General features: G+C 36.5%; 1 protein-coding gene across 1 annotated transcript in view; it reads right to left on the bottom strand.

Annotated features, from left to right (window-relative positions):
- Nucleotides 1–21,684, bottom strand: part of LOC145693355 (uncharacterized) — a 1,690,974-nt gene that overhangs the window by 79,466 nt on the left and 1,589,824 nt on the right. Inside the window, exon 30 of the mRNA XM_081769282.1 lies at nt 8,930–9,100. Coding sequence (XP_081625408.1) covers nt 8,930–9,100 — 171 coding nt within the window. The remainder of the gene's footprint in view (nt 1–8,929; nt 9,101–21,684) is intronic.

The following is a 21,684-nucleotide window of genomic DNA, read 5'->3' on the forward strand; positions in this document are numbered from 1 at the left end:
TTGTGAAATCCTTTATTTTCCATTCCTGCAGCCATATATAAATGACCAACAAGTTTCAAACTATTAAGCTCTATAACAATCACAAATAGGATTCATACCTATATGGCTTGACCGATTCCGGGACAGATATTTACCGACAGGTTCGTACATTCTTAAATACAATAGGGATGACTTAAGAAGTGAGAAACATACCTGTTAGGAGATAGATTTGTATATAAAAAAAAGTTACAACTAAAACCAGGATTCAAAACATTGCATAATCAGTATTTTTGCTACTGAAATATATAATTAATACTTGCAGGTTTCTTATTTCAATTTTCTTAACTAGTTCAATGATCTGGTACAAGTTGTGGTTTCTCATTTCGGCTGCTAAGAAATCCACTTCTTGAATCTATAACAGTAGTGATTCGTCGTCCTATCGAATAGGTGTTCCTTTAGTGACACGTTCAGCTATTCTAGTGATACATGTCACTAGAGTTTCCCATAAAACACCATTTCCCTTTTTTCGTTATCCCAATTAGCTCTATTACTGGCCGAATACGCACTGCTCCTCGTTCAACAGAATGTCTGCTACATACTGCCATATAGCAGTACGCTCCAAATATGGTGAATTATCCACTAAGAGTGTACAATTTTCAACTACACATGATTCAGCAGACTGACTTAGCAATCGTGGTAATTTTATGAAACTTTGGTAGTCCCGGGGATAGACTGTGTTTGTTTGTATCGTATTCTGTAGGAATTTGGATGCAATTTGATGTTAAGCGGTGCAGTTTTGCAGTGTTAGTCTCTTGCCGCAGTACTTTGACATGAAAACTCTTAAGGATTTTTTTTATATGAAATTTGTCGTCGTTTCAGTTCCGTTTCATGCGTAGTGTATTACACAGAATTTTAGATTCTTCTCAACAGTAATCCTTTTTCTTGTTGCAATTGTCGTCTGTCTGACTGGCTTCTTTTTGTTTGTCATTCTTTTCCAGAATAACTGAGAGCAAGTGGATTTCAGGGCGAATGTGCTACTATTATCAACTTACAGACAGACAAGAACACAGAGAATATAACAAATTGATTAATATTACGGCAATTAAAAAACTACATATTACATACTATACTAAGTGCGATTATCGGTGTGCACATGAAATAGGAATACATACCCTACGCAATAACTTCGAGAGTTGTTTGATAACTTCACATATCAGTAGACATGTTTGGAAATATATTCATTGTAGAATAGTAGAACAACAAGTATTTTCAAAGGAACATAATGTAACCGCACAACAGTAAAATTATTGCTTTGAAATTATGGACGAACAAATCATAAAACCTTCCTGGGAGATTTCTCGGTACTGGGAATCTGTCATAATATATTGAATGAGAAAATCAACCAAAATAATTTGTATCACTTATTTTCTACAGAAAAATAAACCGGAACATTGACACAAAGTCATACTCATACTTCGATGAAAATCAATTATTATGAAAATTATGAAGACTATAAAATACATATTTCCTCTGCTGCTATTTGATGGACCAAGACGAAATTTTCAGTTTAAGTTGAACATAAAACAGAATATCTAAATACATTTTATTATTCACCTAGTTAGCAGTGTTGCCACGTAATAACTAAAAGAATCGCGAGAAGGGACATTTTTAGGGAAATTTTCTTAAATATCCCTCAATTACTTTTCCTTTGTACGCAGAAATGTCTCGTTGGTTACGTAAACTGAAAGCATACACTCTTCCAAACCGATCGAGGTATAACTCGTTCCAGTGTTGCACTGACGGTCGGAACATTGACATAAAGTCATACTCGTAACTTCATGATAATGTATTATTATGAACTCTGTGAAAACTATAAGAAAATAATTTCCTTTGCTGCTTTTTGATGGATCAAGATGAAATTTTCAGTATAAGTTGAACATGAAATGGGACACATATATACATTTTATTATTCACGTAGTTTGCAGTGTTGCCACATAATAACTAAAAGAATCGCGAGAAGGGACTTTTAGGGGAAATTTTCTTAAATATCCCTCAATTAGTTTTCCCTTGTACACAGAAATGTCCCATTCATAAGTAAACTGAAAGCCTACAGTCTCACAAATCGATCGAAGTATAACTTGTTCCAGTGTTGCACTAACGGTCTGATCTACGGTCATTTAAAGAGATCCTATAGATGTCTGTAAATATACACGGGTGCTAAAGGGTTAAGGGCTCCAAGACCCAAGTGTTGCACTTATATGTTGACCAACAACTATTTTTTGATTCTAAGGACCCTAAGGAACATTTCTAATATAGTGTCAAAATTTCCCTAGTGGGGGAGTTACCACCCCCTTGGCCCTTGGTCTAATGAAAAGTAAGTGATGGAAGTGAACTTTTCTTATAGGTATCTAATTAATGTTTAATTTTTTAATTGTAGTTGTGAAGGGTGTATCTTCCTTGTAATTATGAAACGGTTGAAAGAAATGACACCTCTAGAAATGTAAATTTTTCATAGTACATTTTCTTAGGTTCTAAATCACACTAGCGTGAAACAAGTTAAAGAAGAGGGAATCTTATCTTCTCCCATTATCTCAGTATGAACGAATCGCTCACTCATAGGCCAGTTAACAGATCTAATCACTGGCTCATATGTTGCTAAAAAAAGAAAGTATAATGGTAGAGGAATAGAAGTACTAGTTGGTCAATATAGTTTAAACAGTTCAAATAATGCATTAAGTCCATATATATATGACTCTTTTAGAAAAAAAATGTTGAATAAAATTGAAATGACGACAAAAGATAAAAATATAAATTAATAAATATGGAAGACATTAGGAATTGAAAATGATGTTCAGTTAGAATAAGGTAAAACACATATTGGTAGTTAAAATCCAGAATTTATTCCATTTGATACTATTAATATTCATTGTGATTTAGCTGATGGAATGATTGTAAAACATGATGACTGAAGTCAAAAATCTTGAAATGTTATTGCTAGTTCTAAAACTGAATCCGCGTTTAAGCACCAAATTATTTACAGTCTTTCGTATGCATTATTCTTTGATATTCATAATGATATTTTTAATTAATTTAGAGTAAATATTAGGAATGAAAATGATAATTTAATTGATTTTGGAAAATCTATTATTACTCTACTTTTGGAAGTAAAGTAATTAAATGACCTTCATTTTATATAAAAGAAAATAACAAAAGAAGTTGAATCTTACGAATATTAAATATTTCCACCAACTCCAGAAGCAATATCGCATTTAAATTCAAATAATAGAAATATCTATTTTGAAATAAGAGCAGGAGATCTCTTTCCACATTACCATATGGGTTATATTAAAATGAAATCTGAAATTTCAGGTAAAGCTAGCTGAACATTTGATGGAAATTTGAACACCAGTTTTATTGCAAATTTCTTTCTATATTTGTTTCATAGAGTTATTTTTATATATTTGGGACATTTATAAATACTATTAATCATCCAAGTTTAAAAACATCATCTACTGGTAGCTTAAAATTTACATCAAAAGACCAATATTTAAAACAATCATGAGTTGTTCGTTTTTGAGATAAATTAAATGGAAAAGAACGTACAGTTAACTATCCATTAAGATATTTATGGGGTTTTAAATGTGGAGAGGTGGTTTAAAAACTTCACTTATTAGAATTGCAACGTATGATATTTTTATAGATGGCAGACAGGAAATGATATAACTATACTGGGGCACAAAGGAAAAATCGAAATAAAAAGTTTGGAAATTAGAGTTCAAATTACACTAGTCAACAAGGTTTTTGCCACATGAAAGAAGAATGCTGATCTTTAAGGAACTTTGGCCGCTGAATTCGAATCTGCCATCCGTTTTTCTCTATCACGCACAATGTTCCCGTGACAGAGGGATTTTCGGGAAATTTCCCCCAATATTTCCCGTTTTCTTCATTTTTGTACCTCTAGCTCGGGTACCCTTAGGCATATAAACATACAAATTATATTCTAGGTTAGCTTGATTTATACTTAGTAAACCCTGTAAGTTTCATCTGAGTCGCATCATTCTTCATTGAGAAATAAATATATTTCTATAAATGTATGCTATGTGTACTGTCCATTTTACCATATACAATAGGTGCAGAAAAATCACATGTAACTTCCACGGGAATTACAATATAAGAAAGGTTTATACTTCATTGGATTTGTAATGAAACATACTTTACAATGATGTATACACCACGTCCGCCATTTTTATAAAAGGGAAATTCTAGAGGGATTTTTCGGGAAATTCCCTAAAAAAGTAGATTTTTTGTCTCATGTCACTGTTCATATAGTGATACAGAAACGGGAATTGGGCCAGATTAATCCTATTGAAAAACTGATCTTTAACTCCAAAAGTATACAACAAAATTCTTAGTTTCCACGCCTTTTAAACGTTATTGAAGATAGTAAACAAAAAATTAACATTGACTTACAAAAACAAATATCAATAACTCACAATGGATCAAATGCACAACTGCTTTACAAAGTATGAAAATAAAACATTTGTACGTACAATTAATTCTTCCTTTTGTAGTGCCAGTCACTTTCTCTAACTAAAAACCAGCAGTAGTCGCCCATCATATGAGGATCCCATTTACTTTGATAACGTTGCTCCATTTTTTGAATGTCCTGATGGAATCGTTCCCCTTGTTCGTCACTTACAGCTCCTAAATTCTCGGGGAAAAATTCCAAGTGCGAATGAAGAAAGTGAATTTTCAGGGACATTCTACATCCTAACCTTTGATAGCTAAGATGTTGTCCTTTAATAGTTTCCGAATTTGGGGCCCGACGAATATCCCATCTTTTACTTTCGCGTCACTAAGTTTTGGAAACTGACTTCTAAGGTACGCAAAACCTTCTCCATTCTTGTCCATGGCCTTAACAAAGTTTTTCATTAAGCGTAATTTTATATGTAAAGGCGACAGCAGAATTTTTTCTGAATTAACTAAGGGAGAATACTTAACATTGTGTTTCCCTGGCATATATGTTTCTCTTAGGGACCATTCTTTTTGGATGTAGTGTGATTCAGTTGCCCTACTGTCCCACAAGCAAAGAACACAACAGTATTTTGTAAATCCTCCCTGAAGCCCCAGTAATATAGCAATGACCTTTAAATCACCACAAATTTGCCAACAGTACTTGTTATAATGTATCACAGCTAACAACACAGACAAACTTTCATAAGTTTCCTTCATCTCTACGGAATATTCCATTGGAATTGATGGTTTAGTGTTCCCATTATGTAGCAAAACAGCCTTAAGGCTTGTTTTAGAGGAGTCGATAAACAACCTCCATTCTTCAGGGATGTGTTGGAAACCTAGTTCATCCATTAAACCATCTATATTTGTACATGCACAGAGGGAATTTTGCATTATATAGTAACCTGAAAATTGTTCATGTCGGTTTCTGAAAATTGAAATTCTGGTGGTAGGAGCCAGTAAATTCCATTCTCGAAGTCTCGATCCGAGCAACTCAGCTTTTTGCTTACTCAGATTTAGATCCCTCACTAAGTCATTCAGTCTGGACTAGTTAACAAGAAGAGGTGTCTTTTGGTTGGGCTATAGTTTGGATCAAAGGAAGTTGATGGTTCGGGCAACTCTTCTGACTGTGCGTATGGATCAGGAATTGTGAGTTCAGGTCCATGTGGTATGGGTTTTAGAGCGGATGGAACATTTGGGTACTCAATATTAGATTTTGTTCGTTTAGAATGACCCCAAATTTTTGTTAGACAGAAATAACAGTTGGTTCTCGCCAGACCATTGGCACCGCAAAAGGCATAGCTCGAGTTTTATCGCAACTTTTCCACTTAATAAGAGTAGAATAGCATGTTACACAGCATACATGGGGAGCCCACACTTTGTCTTGATCACCCACATGACACCTAAAATAGCTATAAAAAGCTTGTTTTAACGTTTCTGTTAATGCACGGCGCTGACTTTTCACAGTATATTTTCTACACACGTAACAGAAAGTGTTCGGTGAGTTTATACACGCACGCCGCGATCTCTTCAAAGCGGAGAAAGAAAACAAACACGCACACGCACTTACGACCACTTGTCACAGGTAAATCCAAATTAAAACTAAACCTACAATATGCATGCAGTTATACAACACTTCCTTATCTATTTGCCATGGACCTGACAATTTATCAGTAGAGTCCGATTTTGCGCAGCTTTATTGCATCAGCTAAAAACGTGTTGTTGTACAGCTGTATCAATGCAATCACATGCCAGAAAACCACAGACCTCTTACTTCATGTCGTATATTCTCATTTTTCGTATTTGTGCCTGTATGGATAAATGAAATGGTTTTTTTTTCTTTCGGTGCAAAGAACGCAACATCACGTCTTAAAATAAGTAGTACAAACAACATACATGCAGCTATATTTATTTCTCTAGAAATAATAATGCGATTGTTCTGAAACTTGCGAGGTTTCTTAAGTGTAAATCAAAGTTTTATATGGTGTCATTTTTGTATTTATATTTCAAGGGCCAGTGGTACGAAAATTTGGAAAAAAGGTATATTTTGAGGGAATTTCTCAGCCCCCTCCCCTTGTCACGCAAAAAACTGTGGGTGATGGAGAAAAACGGATTGCACTTTCGAATTCAGCGGCCAAAGTTCCTTTAGGTTAAGATGTTTTCTTTCATGTGGCAAAACCTTGTTTACTAGTGAGCTATTGATTTATTGAATTGGTATAAATCTATATTCTGGCGCAATCTACTTTTTTAGGGAATTTCCCGAAAAATCCCTCTAGAATTTCCCTCTTATAAAAATGGCGGACATGGTGTATACATCATTGTAAAGTATGTTTCATTACAAATCCAATGAAGTATAAACCTTGCTTATATTGTAATTCCCGTGGAAGTTACATGTGATTTTTCTGCACCTATTGTATATGGTAAAATGGACAGTACACATAGCATACATTTATAGAAATATATTTATTTCTCAATGAAGAATGATGCGACTCAGATGAAACTTACAGGGTTTACTAAGTATAAATCAAGCTAACCTAGAATATAATTTGTATGTTTATATGCCTAAGGGTACCCGAGCTAGAGATACAAAAATGAAGAAAAAGGGAAATTTTTGGGAAAATTTCCCGAAAATCCCTCTGTCACGGGAACATTGTGCTTGATAGAGAAAAACGGATTGCAGATTCGAATTCAGCGGCCAAAGTTCCTTTACGATCAGGTTTTTTCTCTCATGTGGCAGAAAAAAAGTTAAAATTTGTTGACTAGTGTTATTGAATTTAATTCAGAGTTTCAAACTAAATATACAGCTCAATTGTTAAAGGAACCAAATCAATGTCACTTAATGTATATCAATGTACAGAAAAAGCTGTACCACATAACCTAAATCATTTTGAATTAGATTTAATAAGTAGTTTTAATTCTCAAGAACTTGAGATGCCTGACTTTGTTGTTTTGTTCTTTCAAACAAAAAAGGTGATAATTCAGATCTCAAAAGAGATTTGAGATGTTTTTGAACATTGTAATATAAGAAATTTTTATTTGAAGAATTGTAGATATAAAATGTTTCCTAGAGAAGGTTATTACTTAGGAATTACAAATAGATAGTATTTAGATATATATGAAACATACACATCACAAAAGATATGTACACAAAAATATGGATATGTTTTTACTTCTGAATCGCTTATTACAAATATACCAATGTATGTCATTAACTGTACTAAAAGAAAACAGAAAACTTTTAAAGCGAGAACTAGTGTAAAAACTGTTGTTGATTTTAGAAGCGGTGTAGCAGTTATAACTATTTGTTATGCCATATTAATTGAAGAGATATGATGCAAAGAATATGGAAATTACTGAAAGGTTTTAATAAATGGAAATACTCGTACCTAATGTATTTCAAGAGAAGGACTTATTCAATTATTACAATCGACAATAAAAGAATGCTGAGAAAAAGAAAAAATATAGGACTCTAAGTGGTTCCTATTATTATTTCATTATTTTATCTACACCTTTATCAGCTGCAAGAGGATTTGTAAATACTCGTAATTTAATACCATTAACTACGTTTACAATTATAAATACTAATTTTACAATAATTTTAGCAGTGATTACTTGACTAGGCACTAACTTTAATTTGAATAAGAAAGAAACATAAGCATTTAATCAATCTCATTAACAATGTTAAAGATGAATTAGAAATCTGATAAGTCTTAACAGAAATATGGATGATGAAAATATTAAAAATATTGTTGAAAAATTAAAGGTAAAATTGTTTAAAATGCCTTCTGGGTCGAAAACTACAATCATTAAGATATTTTTTTTTTAAATAGAACTAAACAATTAGGAATGAATTTAGATACTTTTTTGTAAGTGGGTGGCAATATATAAAGTTTCTTGCCCGAGCCAACTGATGCCATCTCTTAGTACTGCGAATGTGCTTCTCAAAAAGGAAACGCAAGTATCCTTGCACTAACATGCTACGCAGAGATGTAAATTTTCTGCTTCGGTTTGATAGGTGGTCTCCGCACGTTTTATAAGAGTATTCTTAATAAATGGATTTTCAGAGAACATTTAACACTACGAATATCTTTAAAGTTAAAATATACAGAAGAAAATGAAAATTAAATTTGAAATCAATAATCAAACTCTAGAATTAAATAATGATCATTGCACTGACTTTACTAGAAAGTTCAGAATAATTGATCAAGAATATTGCAAGCGTTTCCATTATCAATATCCAAATATGCAAGGAAATGGCCTCTTTAAACTTTTGTTTCCATCACATATCACGAGTGCAGTGTCTACCTAGTAACCCATTCGGGATTCTGTTCGCTTTAGTTTGCTGCTTAGATTTGGTTACTGCGCCAGAACTGGTATTTCTATACTACTCATGTCTAAATATAATTGTACATGCTTTAAGAAAATAATTGCGTACCTGGAGGGCCCCTATCACCTGGGAGCCCAGTCCGTCCAGAAAGACCTGCCATACCCTTTGGACCAGCTAAACCGGGCAATCCTTGACGCCCTGGAACACCATCATCACCTCGCAATCCAGGAAATCCATCTCTTCCAGGTTTCCCCATCACTCCAGGCAAACCAACAGGTCCTATAATTACATTCAATAATATATCAGGGATTTATTACCAAAAAATTAAAAAAAGGGAATTTGTTAAATTGCACAATGATGTTCTTTTACGAGAGTGAGCAAGAAAACTTTAAACATCCTTCTGGAACAAACTACATGGGACGCAATAAATAAATTATGTCCTATTTCCTTGTATGACATAGAAACTTGGAAAGATATATAGTATATCTTACCTTTAATTAGAATATTTTTATAATAAATTTCACTTCGCATGAAACATAAAATAACCATAAATACAAGAATATATACATAAGGTTCTGCGTCAGAAACAAATAGTGCAAGGACAAAACGTGAATGAACATAGATCCGGCGTTCTTTTCGAATTATATGGTGCGGTGTCGACAACGAGGCGAAAATGCACCTTGGACTCCAATTGTACAAAATTATTAGTTGTAAAACTGATGTTACTGTCTTAGACGTGTAACCTGCTTTGTCACATTATGAATATTTCAGAAGGATTTTTTCACAAATACGATCGTCTAGAATTTTATTTAATAAATTATGTCCAAATTATTGTGTATTACCCAATCGGCTACCAATGAGCAATAATGGTTTGGGTACAAAACCTCGCGGCCAGAACCTCGCGGCGACAACCTCGCGGACCAAAACCTCGCCTGGCCAAAACCTCGCCTCCCAAAACCTCGCGGGACAAAATCTCGCCGGGCCAAAACCCCGCCTGGCCAAAACCTCGCCGCCCAAAACCTCGCGGGCCAAAATCTCGTGGGGCCAAAACCTCGCCTGGCCAAAACCTCGCGGGCCAAAATCTCGCCGGGCCAAAACCTCGCCTTGCCAAAACCTCGCGCCCCAAAATATCGCCATACCCAAAATCTCGCCTGACCAAAATGTAAATGTTCCAACAGATGATAAGGATGACGGTATAAAAGACGCTGTTTCAGAAAAAGTATCACGGGTATTTGACCAAGTCTCGCGATACCATATGAAAATTCTATTTCTGTATTAGAGGATTTCAATGTGAAGATAGTGCAACAGGATGTTTTTAAACTGGTTATAGGGAAAGAAAGTCTGCATAAGGAAAGCAATGACAACTAACGGGGTTAGTTTCGTGAACTTTGGAGCATCCAAAAACTTAAAATTTCAACAAAAATCTAATAATATTTATGAAAGTATGAAATAATATATGAGTTTTTACGACGTCCCTTGATTATGTCCTGTAGTTTAAAGGAGACGTAGATGACCAGGATGAAGGAAATGATCGAATAAAGAAAGTGGAAGGAAACGGGAATAACCCGAGAAAGTCCATGCACACGATGTTTTTTGTATCTTCTTCTTCTTCTTCTTCTTCTTCTTATTATTATTATTATTATTATTATTATTATTATTATTATTATTATTATTATTATTATTATTATTATTATTTGTAATGTGGAATTGCATATTAAGAAACTCATTGGGTAAATTTTAAAGAAAAGTTTCATTCGCGGCGAGGTTTTGGGTGGCGAGGTTTTGGCCCGGCGAGATTTTGGGCGGCGAGGTTTTGGCAACGCGAGGTTTTGGCCCGGCGAGATTTTGTCCCGCGAGGTTTTGGGCGACGAGGTTTTGGCCACGCGAGGTTTTGGCCCGGCGAGATTTTGTCCCGCGAGGTTTTGGGCGGCGAGGTTTTGGCCACGCGAGGTTTTGGCCCGGCGAGATTTTGTCCCGCGAGGTTTTGGCCGGCGAGATTTTGGGCGGCGATGTTTCGGCCGCGAGATTTTGTCCGTATCCCAGCAATAATGATTCTGCAGTAAATAGATAATTCAAACAATAGGGGAGGCTTTACATAATGAACTATGTAAGTGAATAATTGGAGAAGAAGCAATGTAATAGTTTTAAGCATTCAAAGAAATTTATAACTTTGAGAATATTAAAAGATGAATATATTAACAAAACTGTATTGATGGACTTCCACGACAACTTATTATAAAGGTAACCAAGGAAGTTCTGTCGATTTTTGTGGAGATCTGTATTCAATTGGCTCTCATACCATGAGTTGAATGTGAATGGAGATAATGCCAAAGTCAGTTGTTGGTGTGGGTATATCCAACGTACTACTTGGTTCTGGCAGTTCATTTACACCGTGAATTTGCTTAAGAACAGAGCGAACATGGGACCTCCACAGAACGTTGTAAGTGCGTGTATGGTGTACAAGTTCAAACTGGGGTCAAACGCCAATGCAGAGGGGCGGAAGATATACCAGGCCTTTGGTGAGGGTGTCGTGACTACGCCGACAGTGCAGCGGTGGTTAAGCAAATTTAACAGGGGTGCCCACAAGGGGGGGCTATGACGCAAACTGCGTCATTGAAGTATTTGGGGGGTTAAAAATCTATATAAATATGTTTGAGGGGGTGTAAAAATTAATCGAAAAGATTTTTTTCTTGGAAGAACACCTACGGATAGACAATTGAGGGGGAGGGTGCGTCATGAACATGAGGGGGGTAGGCACCACTGAATTTAAGGACGGTGACGAAACACTCAAAGACGCACCACATGCCAGAAGACCAACACATGTACAAAATGAAGATCGTCAGCCAGCAATTGAGGCGAACAGTTTCCAGATATATGAGGAACTGGAACTACAATTCAGTGTAAGTGGAGAAACCATTCGGCAGCACCTCTATCAACTTGGGAAGCACTACAAATTGGGTAGGTGGGTCCAACATGAATTGACTCCCGAGATCCTTCGTAGCTAAGCGGTTAGCGTACGCGCCTTTGGCGTAGGAGACCCCGGTTCGATTCTCGGCGGAAACTTATGTGGTTCGGATTCCACATTAATCAGTAAGTCCCGTTTCATATAGCATCGCTGCTGAAAGGGACGTTAAACTCGAATCAAATCAAATCAAATGAATTGACTCCGGGTCAGAAAGTAACACGAGCAGACCCATATGTTTCTTTGTTTTCTCGCCTGAGGAAGGAGCCATTTCTGGACAGGGTGTTGACATGTGATGAGAAGTGGATCCTGTACGAAGCTCCACAGCATCGTCATCATTGGTTAGAGTCCCATGAACCGGTTCTAAAACAGCCGAAACCAGCACTGACCAGAAGAATGTCCTGTGTGTTTGGTGGACTGCTCGCGGCATCGTGCATTGGGGCCTGTTACAAGCTGGTCAGAGAATGTAACTGTGTACGGTCAGCAGCCGAACCGTGTTGAAGAAATACTTAAAGCTCTGGAGCCAGTACTTCTGAATCACAAAGTGTCCATCCTGTTACAGGACAACGCTAAGCGCCACGTGGGTAGGGTGACCCGGGACACCATTCTACGCCTTGCATTGAACACTATTGCATCCGTCACACTCCCCGGACATTGCACATCCGATTATCTCCTGTTCCATTCCTTGGACAATCACCTTAGAGGAAGCCACTTCAAATTCCTAGTAGAGGTACAAAATGCACTTGATACCTTCTTCGCTTCACGGCCCACCGCGATGGAATACTTGGCCTTCCAGAACGTTGGTAAAAGACCCTCGATGTTTATGGGTATCATTTTTTTTATCTTCCAGGTACGTCTTAGGTGACATAACGATGTTAGAAGGTGATGGTTGTAAAAGCGACATAACTTTCTTGATTACCTTTATAAAATGTGTTCCCCTGAAATGAGTTTAAGTCTTACCGCCTAGCGGCTTAAGCTGATAAGAACTATGTCAAATGAGTAAAAGAAGGCGTAGTCACTAGCGTGAGAAAAATAAAATGTGATGAACAAGTAAGGTGGAACTATTTAGGGAAGCAGTATATATTCTGATAGAAATGATATGATACGTCTACCCTGAAATGAGATTTAACCAAGGAAACCTAATCCAGTGTGGCTGACAAGCGGTAAACCTTAAATCGCATGATTGTCAAATAATGAGGCTGTCTACTGTGCATGGTTATATTGTAGACAATGCAGAGGTTAGCAAGCCTTATTACGCATTAGACCACAAATTTCTCAAGTCGGCTAATAGACCACCAAGATTCCGCCAATAGATCACCTCAATCAGCAACTAGACCACTTTCATAAAAGTAGATAATGAAAAGTGGTCTTTTTGCTGAGATATTTCTGCAGCTAGACCACTTGCAGATTACTATCTATCTATCTATCTATCTATCTATCTATCTATCTATCTATCTATCTATCTATCTATCTATCTATCTATCTATCTATCTATCTATCTATCTATCTATCTATCTATTTATCTCTCTCTCTCTCTCTCTCTCTCTCTCTCTCTCTCTATATATATATATATATATATATATATATATATATATATGTGTGTGTGTGTGTGTGTGTGTGTATGTGTGTGTGGGTGGGTGGCCCAAGAGATTAATTCATAATAGATTAATTTATTCTTGATTTTAATCTACAGAACAAATGCTTTTAATGAAAACATGGGGGCCTGTTGCCGTAGATGGCTGAAGGCCGTAAATAAAATTCAAACTTCAAGTGTAACTGGGGTAACTAACAGACAATGGCTGGTTTATAAACGCATTTGATAGAGCCTGTGTACATAAGTGGGTACCGTGTATGACTGTCATTCTAAGGATTCTCTGTTCGAGTCTCAGCCTAGACTGAGTTACATTTTTTCAAGAAATTAAAAACTATAAATGATATTTGCGTTTTATACTGAAAGAGATTTATCCTATCTAGGGAGAAAAACCAAGAAAAATACAGAGGGCAGGGGGAAAGACGGAGACTGTTTATCCTTAAGTGTTAAAATTTAATTTATTCCCATGTCTTTTGCTCTTTCCTTCTTTTCTCATTTTGTTTAGCTTTGCATGCTTTTTCGGTGTCTGCATGATGCGTATTATTCTTTTAGTTTTCTTTGCATTAATTACTCTCTCTTTGAACTTAAAGTGAATGGAATTTCTGCAGATTTATCTCGTGGTTGTTTCTCTAAGTGATGCACTCAGACAGTAATACTTTTTCCTCCAAGTGGAAGAATATCCTGGCATTTTATGTTTTCGGGCATGTATTTGCTGCTATGTTGGTTGTCCAACTATCAGACATACAATGAAACTATGCTGCTACTGTAAAAGCTATCATTTCTTATATATCCAACCTCCTCTTTTTAGTGTTCGTGGCTGTACAAGGAGAAATGGGTTACATTTGAATGGAAGGTCTCAATCTTTGGACGTCTAGCAGATTCTACAGTTTCACGATATCGCTGTATCCATAGTTGAGAAGTCCTTGTGAGAACTCCAACACTTATGGCTGCTTGTGCGACGCTAAAGCCGATTTTTACGAGGACTAAAATGCCGTCTTTTGGATTCTCATCCGTTACCAACAACAACGTGGTTTGATTAACCTATCTTGTAAGCACTTGGAAAGAACCTGTGTGGGTGACTGATTGATAGCTACAAAATATATTGACAGAATGATAGTCTTCATTTTAGCACTGAAGCTGCCCTTAGGCGAATAATCAAGTGGCTTTCTACTTGTTTCTGTGCCTTGTAAGTTATACCATTGTGTTTCAAAAAGACAAACAGAAATAAAGGCAGTTCTTTAGTTCTTCGTAGAACAATTGACAAGACGTTTTTGTCTTTTACAAAAATCATATTTGCCAAATTCCTGTTTGAAGCCTCTTTATACATTATAAAACAACATATCCAGATTAGGGAAACCCTAAGGAATATTAATAGAAGGGTTAAAGAATATCTTTATCATTCAGATGTTTTATTATATTATTAGTATTATTATTATTATTACATAACATTTTCTGTTAGTCTTCACAGTAATTAATACTCAGCAGGAAATTGATACCAGAGTTAGTATAACAGCTTCTCTTTGTGAATAAAAATCGTAAGTTGGCATTTATTAAAAGCAATATGGCTGGGTCTGGAGGGGACCTTGAAATTTACTATTATCAGATATAAAAATGAAAACTGTGTTCAGCACTGACTACGTATAAATCATGGAAACTAAACAAAAAAACGTATTGATACACCATTCCAAAGGTAAGATTAATATAATTACTAAAAATGGATTCATTGAAAAACACAGGGTTTGTACGTGCACCCTCTTAAGTCCGCTTGAGAGCGTCCAAATTCAAGAATAGTTAAGGCGTGGGAGACCAGGGTTCGGTTCAAGGTCGGAGTTTATGTGGTTGAGATTCCACGTTAACCAGTAGGTGTACATCTCATATAGCTGCTGAAATTGACGCTAAACTCAACTCAAGTAAAGTTACAAGAATGAAAAAGTTTTCAACTGTTTTGGTGTACGTGAATGAATCTGCATATTTGATAATGGAAGTATCGTCAGAAATACAGTATCTAATACAGGAAACCTTTCGAGGAGGGTTTTGTCTCAAGATAAATATCAAGAATATCTATTAAAAGTAGTTGGAAAACGTGCTCAATGGAGAAATGCTACTTTGTCGCATGTGAACTTGAGGCTTCTGAAAGCACAAGTTCTGACCACAAATACCATCCTTGATCATCATAATATTGAAAACAATATCTCATAACATTCACAGACGGCAGGTTCAAACACTAAATCTACTGAAAACTTACTACGTAATAATTAATGAATCATTGCACTTTTCCTATTAAAACTCATAGTACAGGCTATAATAATGTAAATTGTTACCCATACGAGGGTCACTACGAAAGTTTTGAGATGTGAAATAACTTACATACTTAAAATCAATTTAACACTTACATTTTCTCAAATTATTCACCATTACACTGTACACACTTTTGCATCCTCTAAAACCACTTTTGGAAGCAGCGTTGTTACTATTTTTCTTCAAGTGTTGAAAGTTCATTCTCGTAAGCCACTACATCTTCAGGCCTGCAAAATCTTTTATGTTTTATATTTTAAGTGTTTGAATGTATGTATATTGTATATCTCGATGTATACCACTCTTTCAGAGTTTGGGGATAACACGTCCAAGTACATGGAGTACATATACACGCATGCGCACCAACATAACATTCTCTTCTCATTTAGCGCCGCCCAGGCACCCTATTGTAAAACAATCTTGGTGTTAGGAGCAAGAAGCCTAGGGTATCTTGAACAACCCTAGGATATCTTGAACAACCTTAGGATATCTGGAACAATCGTGAGGGCGTAAACTTTGATACCAGCATAAGTTGTTTTTAATGAACTGTGTTATGTGCATGTGCATTTTGCATGTGTGAAATTGTTTGTGTGCTGAAAGTTTTCTCATCTGTTTAATTTTCATTCCATCCTCCTTGGCGGAAGTGAAAAAGGGAAAAGGACGCTTTTGTTGTTTGACTGGCCATCAATCAGCAAAACATCCTGCTCACTGTTCGTGACGCCACGCGCACATTAGTGAATCCAGTTCATTAAGTGATATTTGTGATTTTTAGGTGCAGTGCTAATTAGTGTTGAAAATTATGCATTTAGAGCTCCATACATGTGATAAACTCATCGTGAATTTAGTTTAGTAAGATATTGCTCTGAGAAACCATTGTTGCTCAAACCTTACGAGTTTTCGCAAAACCTGTTGAATTGGTTCATTTGTTTAATTTGTTGTTTCCACGTAGGCACGTATATTTGAATTTTTAAACATGACAGAAGCTGACGGCAATTCAGAACAATCAGAATATGTTAAAGTTTCTCAGGCGATTCAGGTTATTGTAGAACCATTTACAGGAGATCGTTTTAAGCTAAGACAATTTATTGATAGTTGTGAAATTGCTTTAGGGTCAGTTAACCCCCGTGATAAGCCTATATCGTTGAAGATTATTAAGTCGAAAATTTTAGAAGCTAGAAATCGTATTTTAGTCAGATTGAACACAAATTCTTGGGAAGCAGTGAAGGAAATTTTAGAAGAGAATTATGCTACACATAGATCCATTGATTGTTATGCTTGTTTATTGTTTTCTGCCAGGCAAGGCAAAATTAGAGTATTAGCTCATGGGCTAGCAAATTAGATGTAATTCAAGCTGATCTGAAAGCTGCTGCTTCAAAAATCTGTCGTGAAACTGAAAGAGCCGGTGCTCACGCACTCATTGATCATTTGACAAAAGCATCTTTTGTCCAGGGAATTAGCGATCGTCGCATTCAAACAGTAATTGGTGGTAAAAGTACAGAAGATGATAAATTCGCGCAATTAGCTGATTTCGCTCTAGTTGCAACTTCTTCAAATCATAGCCGTGATAAGTCAGAAAAGAAAGGAAATAGGAAATTTTCCCATAATAAGATTTCTGAAAGTAAACCCATACATTCCCATAACTCTTCTCGTTCTCGTAGCGATAGGGCTAAATTTAAGAAAAAGGTTAATTGTTTATAAGATTGTGAACATTTAGTAGATTCTCATGAAGATGAGCATGATAAACATTGTAGTGAAAGTAGTAATACAATTGAGGATTCCAATTCTTGTTGTGCTTTACGTTGTACACCATCCTATCATTGTCGTGAAAAGCGTATCCATACTTGTGCGAAGAAACGCATCCATGTTTGTGCCCGAAAGAACAACAGTTCTCAGCGTCACCAAACGCGAAGCCATTCTCCGCGTTGTTCTCATCCCCGCTAAACGCGCAGTCCTTCTCCGCGTAGTTCTCGTTGCCGCAAAACGCGTTGCCGTTCTCCGCGTCGCATTCAGCGTCGCCCAGCGCGAGATCCTTCTCCGCGCCATCCTCAGTGTCATCGCCCAGCTTGTACTCATTCTCCGCGTCGCACTCCGCGTCGCTTCTCGCATAGTCATTCTCCGCGTCGTACTCAGCATCGCCCAGTGCGTAGTCCTTCTCCTTGTCGCCCAGTGTATGTTTGTCCTCAGCGCCGTACACCGCGCAAATCATCTCCGCGACCTAAACCGAAAGCTGCTTCGCCGCGTCGTCATCCCGTCATTGACAGGCATGAACTTAATTTAAGAGGTAAGTGTTGTGCTGAACACAGCACCAAGCCACAAACTTTTAGTCAGAATAAATCTTTGTGTTATCAAAACATAGCTCTTCAAAAGGCAAAATTGAAAAACGTGCTGATCGCAGTAAAAATCAAAGTGATAGGGTTAAGAAGCTTTTCCTTTGTTCCTCAGAACAAACAAGTAGTAGTTGTACGAAGGTGAAACCACCTCAGCAATCTAATCGCGTCGATGGAAATTCTGTTAAGTCTGATACAATTGGACGTTACGATCAATTATGCCAATCTTCTACCAAAAGTATAATTGACGAAAAAGGTAAAATAAAAGTACAAACGATGGATTTGAATAAAAATTATGAGATGTTATTAGATTCAGGTTCAGATCTTTTGCTCATCAAGTACAGCCATTTATGTGAGTCAATGTTGAAAAAAATTCATAGATGTGAATCCACTCCAGTGCATGGATTCAATAATTTTCATGCCCATACTTTAGGTATATTAGATCTTAGATTAGAAACAGATGAGAATAGAGTGACCCATACTTTTCATGTAATGCGTAGTGACTTATTAGCTCCTAATGTAGCCGGTATAATAGGTAGAGTTTTTCTGCTCGAACATAATTGTGTGATTTCATATGACGGACAAGCTGAATTGAAAATAGATGTAGGTACTCGAGTTATGGTACCTACACGTACCGAAAAACTATTGAAATTAAGACAGAATAATGGAATAGGATTTTTATCAAAACGTACTTTGGCAGACGGTGTATTCCTGCCAGACGCTACAGTGAAAGCATCTCATAACAAATGCGTCACTAGTATTTTGAATTTTACTGAAAATGAAGTAGATGTACAAATTCTTCCGGTTTCTTTAGATTTTGAACCAGTAGGCACCATAACGAATTGTCCTAGTGTTTATGTATTGAACAAGTCTGATAGTGTAAATCAAACTACAGGGTTAAAATCGCGTTTATAATTACTTAGGAAAACTTGCGATTAGATCATTTGAATGCTGAAGAAAAGGCTTTAATATTATCTCATTATGAGGAATATCATGATTTATTTTATTTAGAGGGAGACAAGCTCTCGTATACTGATGTGATTGAACATAGCATTCCTATTCATCCAGACAAACGAGGTAGCGTTGTAACTCAGAAACCGTACCGCATTCCTGAAGTACATAAAGCAGAAGTACAAAATCAAATCGATAAGATGTTAGATGAAGGTATAATTTTCCCAAGAGTCCTTGGAATTTTCCGATATTGATAGTGCCGAAAAACATGGATGCCTCAGGCAAACCTAAGATTCGTATATGTTTAGATTTTCGTAGACTAAACCAGATTACAATTGGTGAGTTTTCCTTTATCGAATATTACTGAGATTTTTGATCAGTTAGGGCAATCTAAGTACTTTACGTCCTTGGACTTAGCCAGTTCGTACCAACAAATTAGAATTAGACCTGAAGACCGTAGCAAGACCGCCTTCAGTATCCCATATGGTCATTATGAGTATAACCGAATGAACATTGATTTATGCGGTGCCCCCGCAACTTTTCAGGGATTGATGAATATTGTTTTTTCAGGATTACAAGGATTGAAGTGCTTTTCTTATTTGGACGATTTTTGTATATATAGTAGAGATTTAAAGGAACATAAGTCGCGTTTGAAAATTGTATTTCATAGGTTTCGTACTTATAACCTCAAACTTCAGCCTGATAAGTGTGAATTACTCAGAAAGGAAGTAACGTATCTAGGACATCAAATAACAGATCAAGGTCTGAACCAGACCCCCGCTTAATTGAAAAAGTGTTGCTTTTCCCTCAACCGAAGAATGTCAAACAATTACGTGGATTTTTAGGATTTAGTTCTTACTATCGTAGATTTATCGAGGGTTATAGCAATATAGCCAAACCTCTCACCTTTTTGCTAAAGAAAGACGTTCCATTTAATTGGGGAACCAAGCAAGAACTAGCTTTTCAAACTTTGAAGGATGTCATCACCGCCTCTACTTCAGTATCCTGACGTGAGTCGTCCCTTTATTATAACCTGTGACGACTCAGAAGTCGCGATTGGAGCCATCTTGTATCAGGGCCAGATTGCCAGGACAAACCGATCGCCTATGCTAGCCGTACCCTCAATAGTGCTGAAAGAAATCACTCCACAACCGAGCGTGAATTACTTGCGATAGTTTGAGCAGCCAAACTATTCCGTCCTTACATCTTTGGAAAATAAACAACTTTTGTGACTGATCATAAACTTTTGCTTTGGGTGTTTAGTGTAAAAGACCCTAATAGCCGATTTTTAAGATGGAGAATTAAATTAGAGGAATATAATTACAAATTTTTTTACAAAGTCGGTGTCCGCAACACCAATGCTTCTGCATTAAGTCGTATTGCTTATTTAGATCCGGAAGGACAACCTTCTTTCCTTAATGAACAAAAGATAAGATTCTTAAGGAGTTTCACAACTTTCCTACTGGTGGACACCAAGGTATCCATCGAACTATAGCCAAAATTAAAGCATACTTAGAGTTGAATAATATAGATCCGAAATCATGGAAAAGACTAAACACCGACGTTGAAGAGTATATCAAGAAATGTGAGTTGTGTCAGAAGAACAAACTCACCCAGTCTAATGTCATCCAGCAACTTCCGATGGTTGTCACAACGACTCCTGACGTAGTTTTTGAGAAATGCGCTTTAGATATCGTAGGGCCGTTCCATGAGAGTTCTCTCGGAAATAAATATATATTAACATGCCAAGACGAACTATCCAAATATTTAGTAACCATTGCCCTACAGCAACAAGATGCCGAGACCGCAGCTGAAGTCTTTGTTACCAAATTCGTTTGCGGTTTCGTTGTATCCCAAACCATCTTAACCGATCAGGGTACATATTTTATGAGCGATACCTTCATGAAAATGTGTCGCATGTTTCAAATTAAGAAACTACATTCTAGTGCATTCCACCCTCAAACCAACTTTGTGGAAAGAGTTCATAGATCTCTTGCTGAGTATCTGAGGCATTATGTGTCTGAAAACCAGCTGGACGGGGACGTCTGGTTGCCATATGCTGCTTTTGCTTACAATACAACTCCGCATTCAGTGACCAATTGTACATCACACGAGTTGATGTTTGGCCGGATGGCTAACATCCACGGTATATTACAGAAACAAAAAACCGACATAAATTACGCGTATGATGATTATCTAAAGACTCTAAAGCAGAAGCTTCAGAACAGTTACGAGTTAGCTAAATCAAAACTCAAACAAGCTAAGGTTAAGAACAAAGAACAATATGATAAGACCGCCTCTCATAAAGAACAATTGTTTAAGGTAGGTGATCAAGTTTTGCTTAAAGATGAATCTGTTAGAAGAGGACGATCTAAGAAATTAGGATCACAGTGGAAGGTCCATACAAGGTAGATAAAGTTAGAGGTGTTAATTGTACCATTGAAAGAAAAAGAAAATTTCTTGTAGTTCATGCTAATAGGTTAAAATTATATTATTAGTAAGTAATGTAGTTTCCATTTTTGTTCGCAGCCATCATTAGGCATCCTCTCTCCTTGTCTCCTTGCTTGATTATATTTAAAATAAAAAACTTTTGGTTATATGTTCTGGTTACTCTCGTCGAGAACCTCAATTAAGTTTAATCACACGAAAACTCCACAAGGTTGAGCAACTTCAATAAGAAAAATTTAAAAAAAACATGGTGAGAAACCAAAGAGGAATATTTAGTGGTATTGATTAA

The sequence above is a fragment of the Thermobia domestica genome, chromosome 8 (assembly GCF_964235325.1).
Source record: "Thermobia domestica chromosome 8, izTheDome1.hap1.1, whole genome shotgun sequence".
Taxonomy (NCBI): Eukaryota; Metazoa; Arthropoda; class Insecta; order Zygentoma; family Lepismatidae; genus Thermobia; species Thermobia domestica.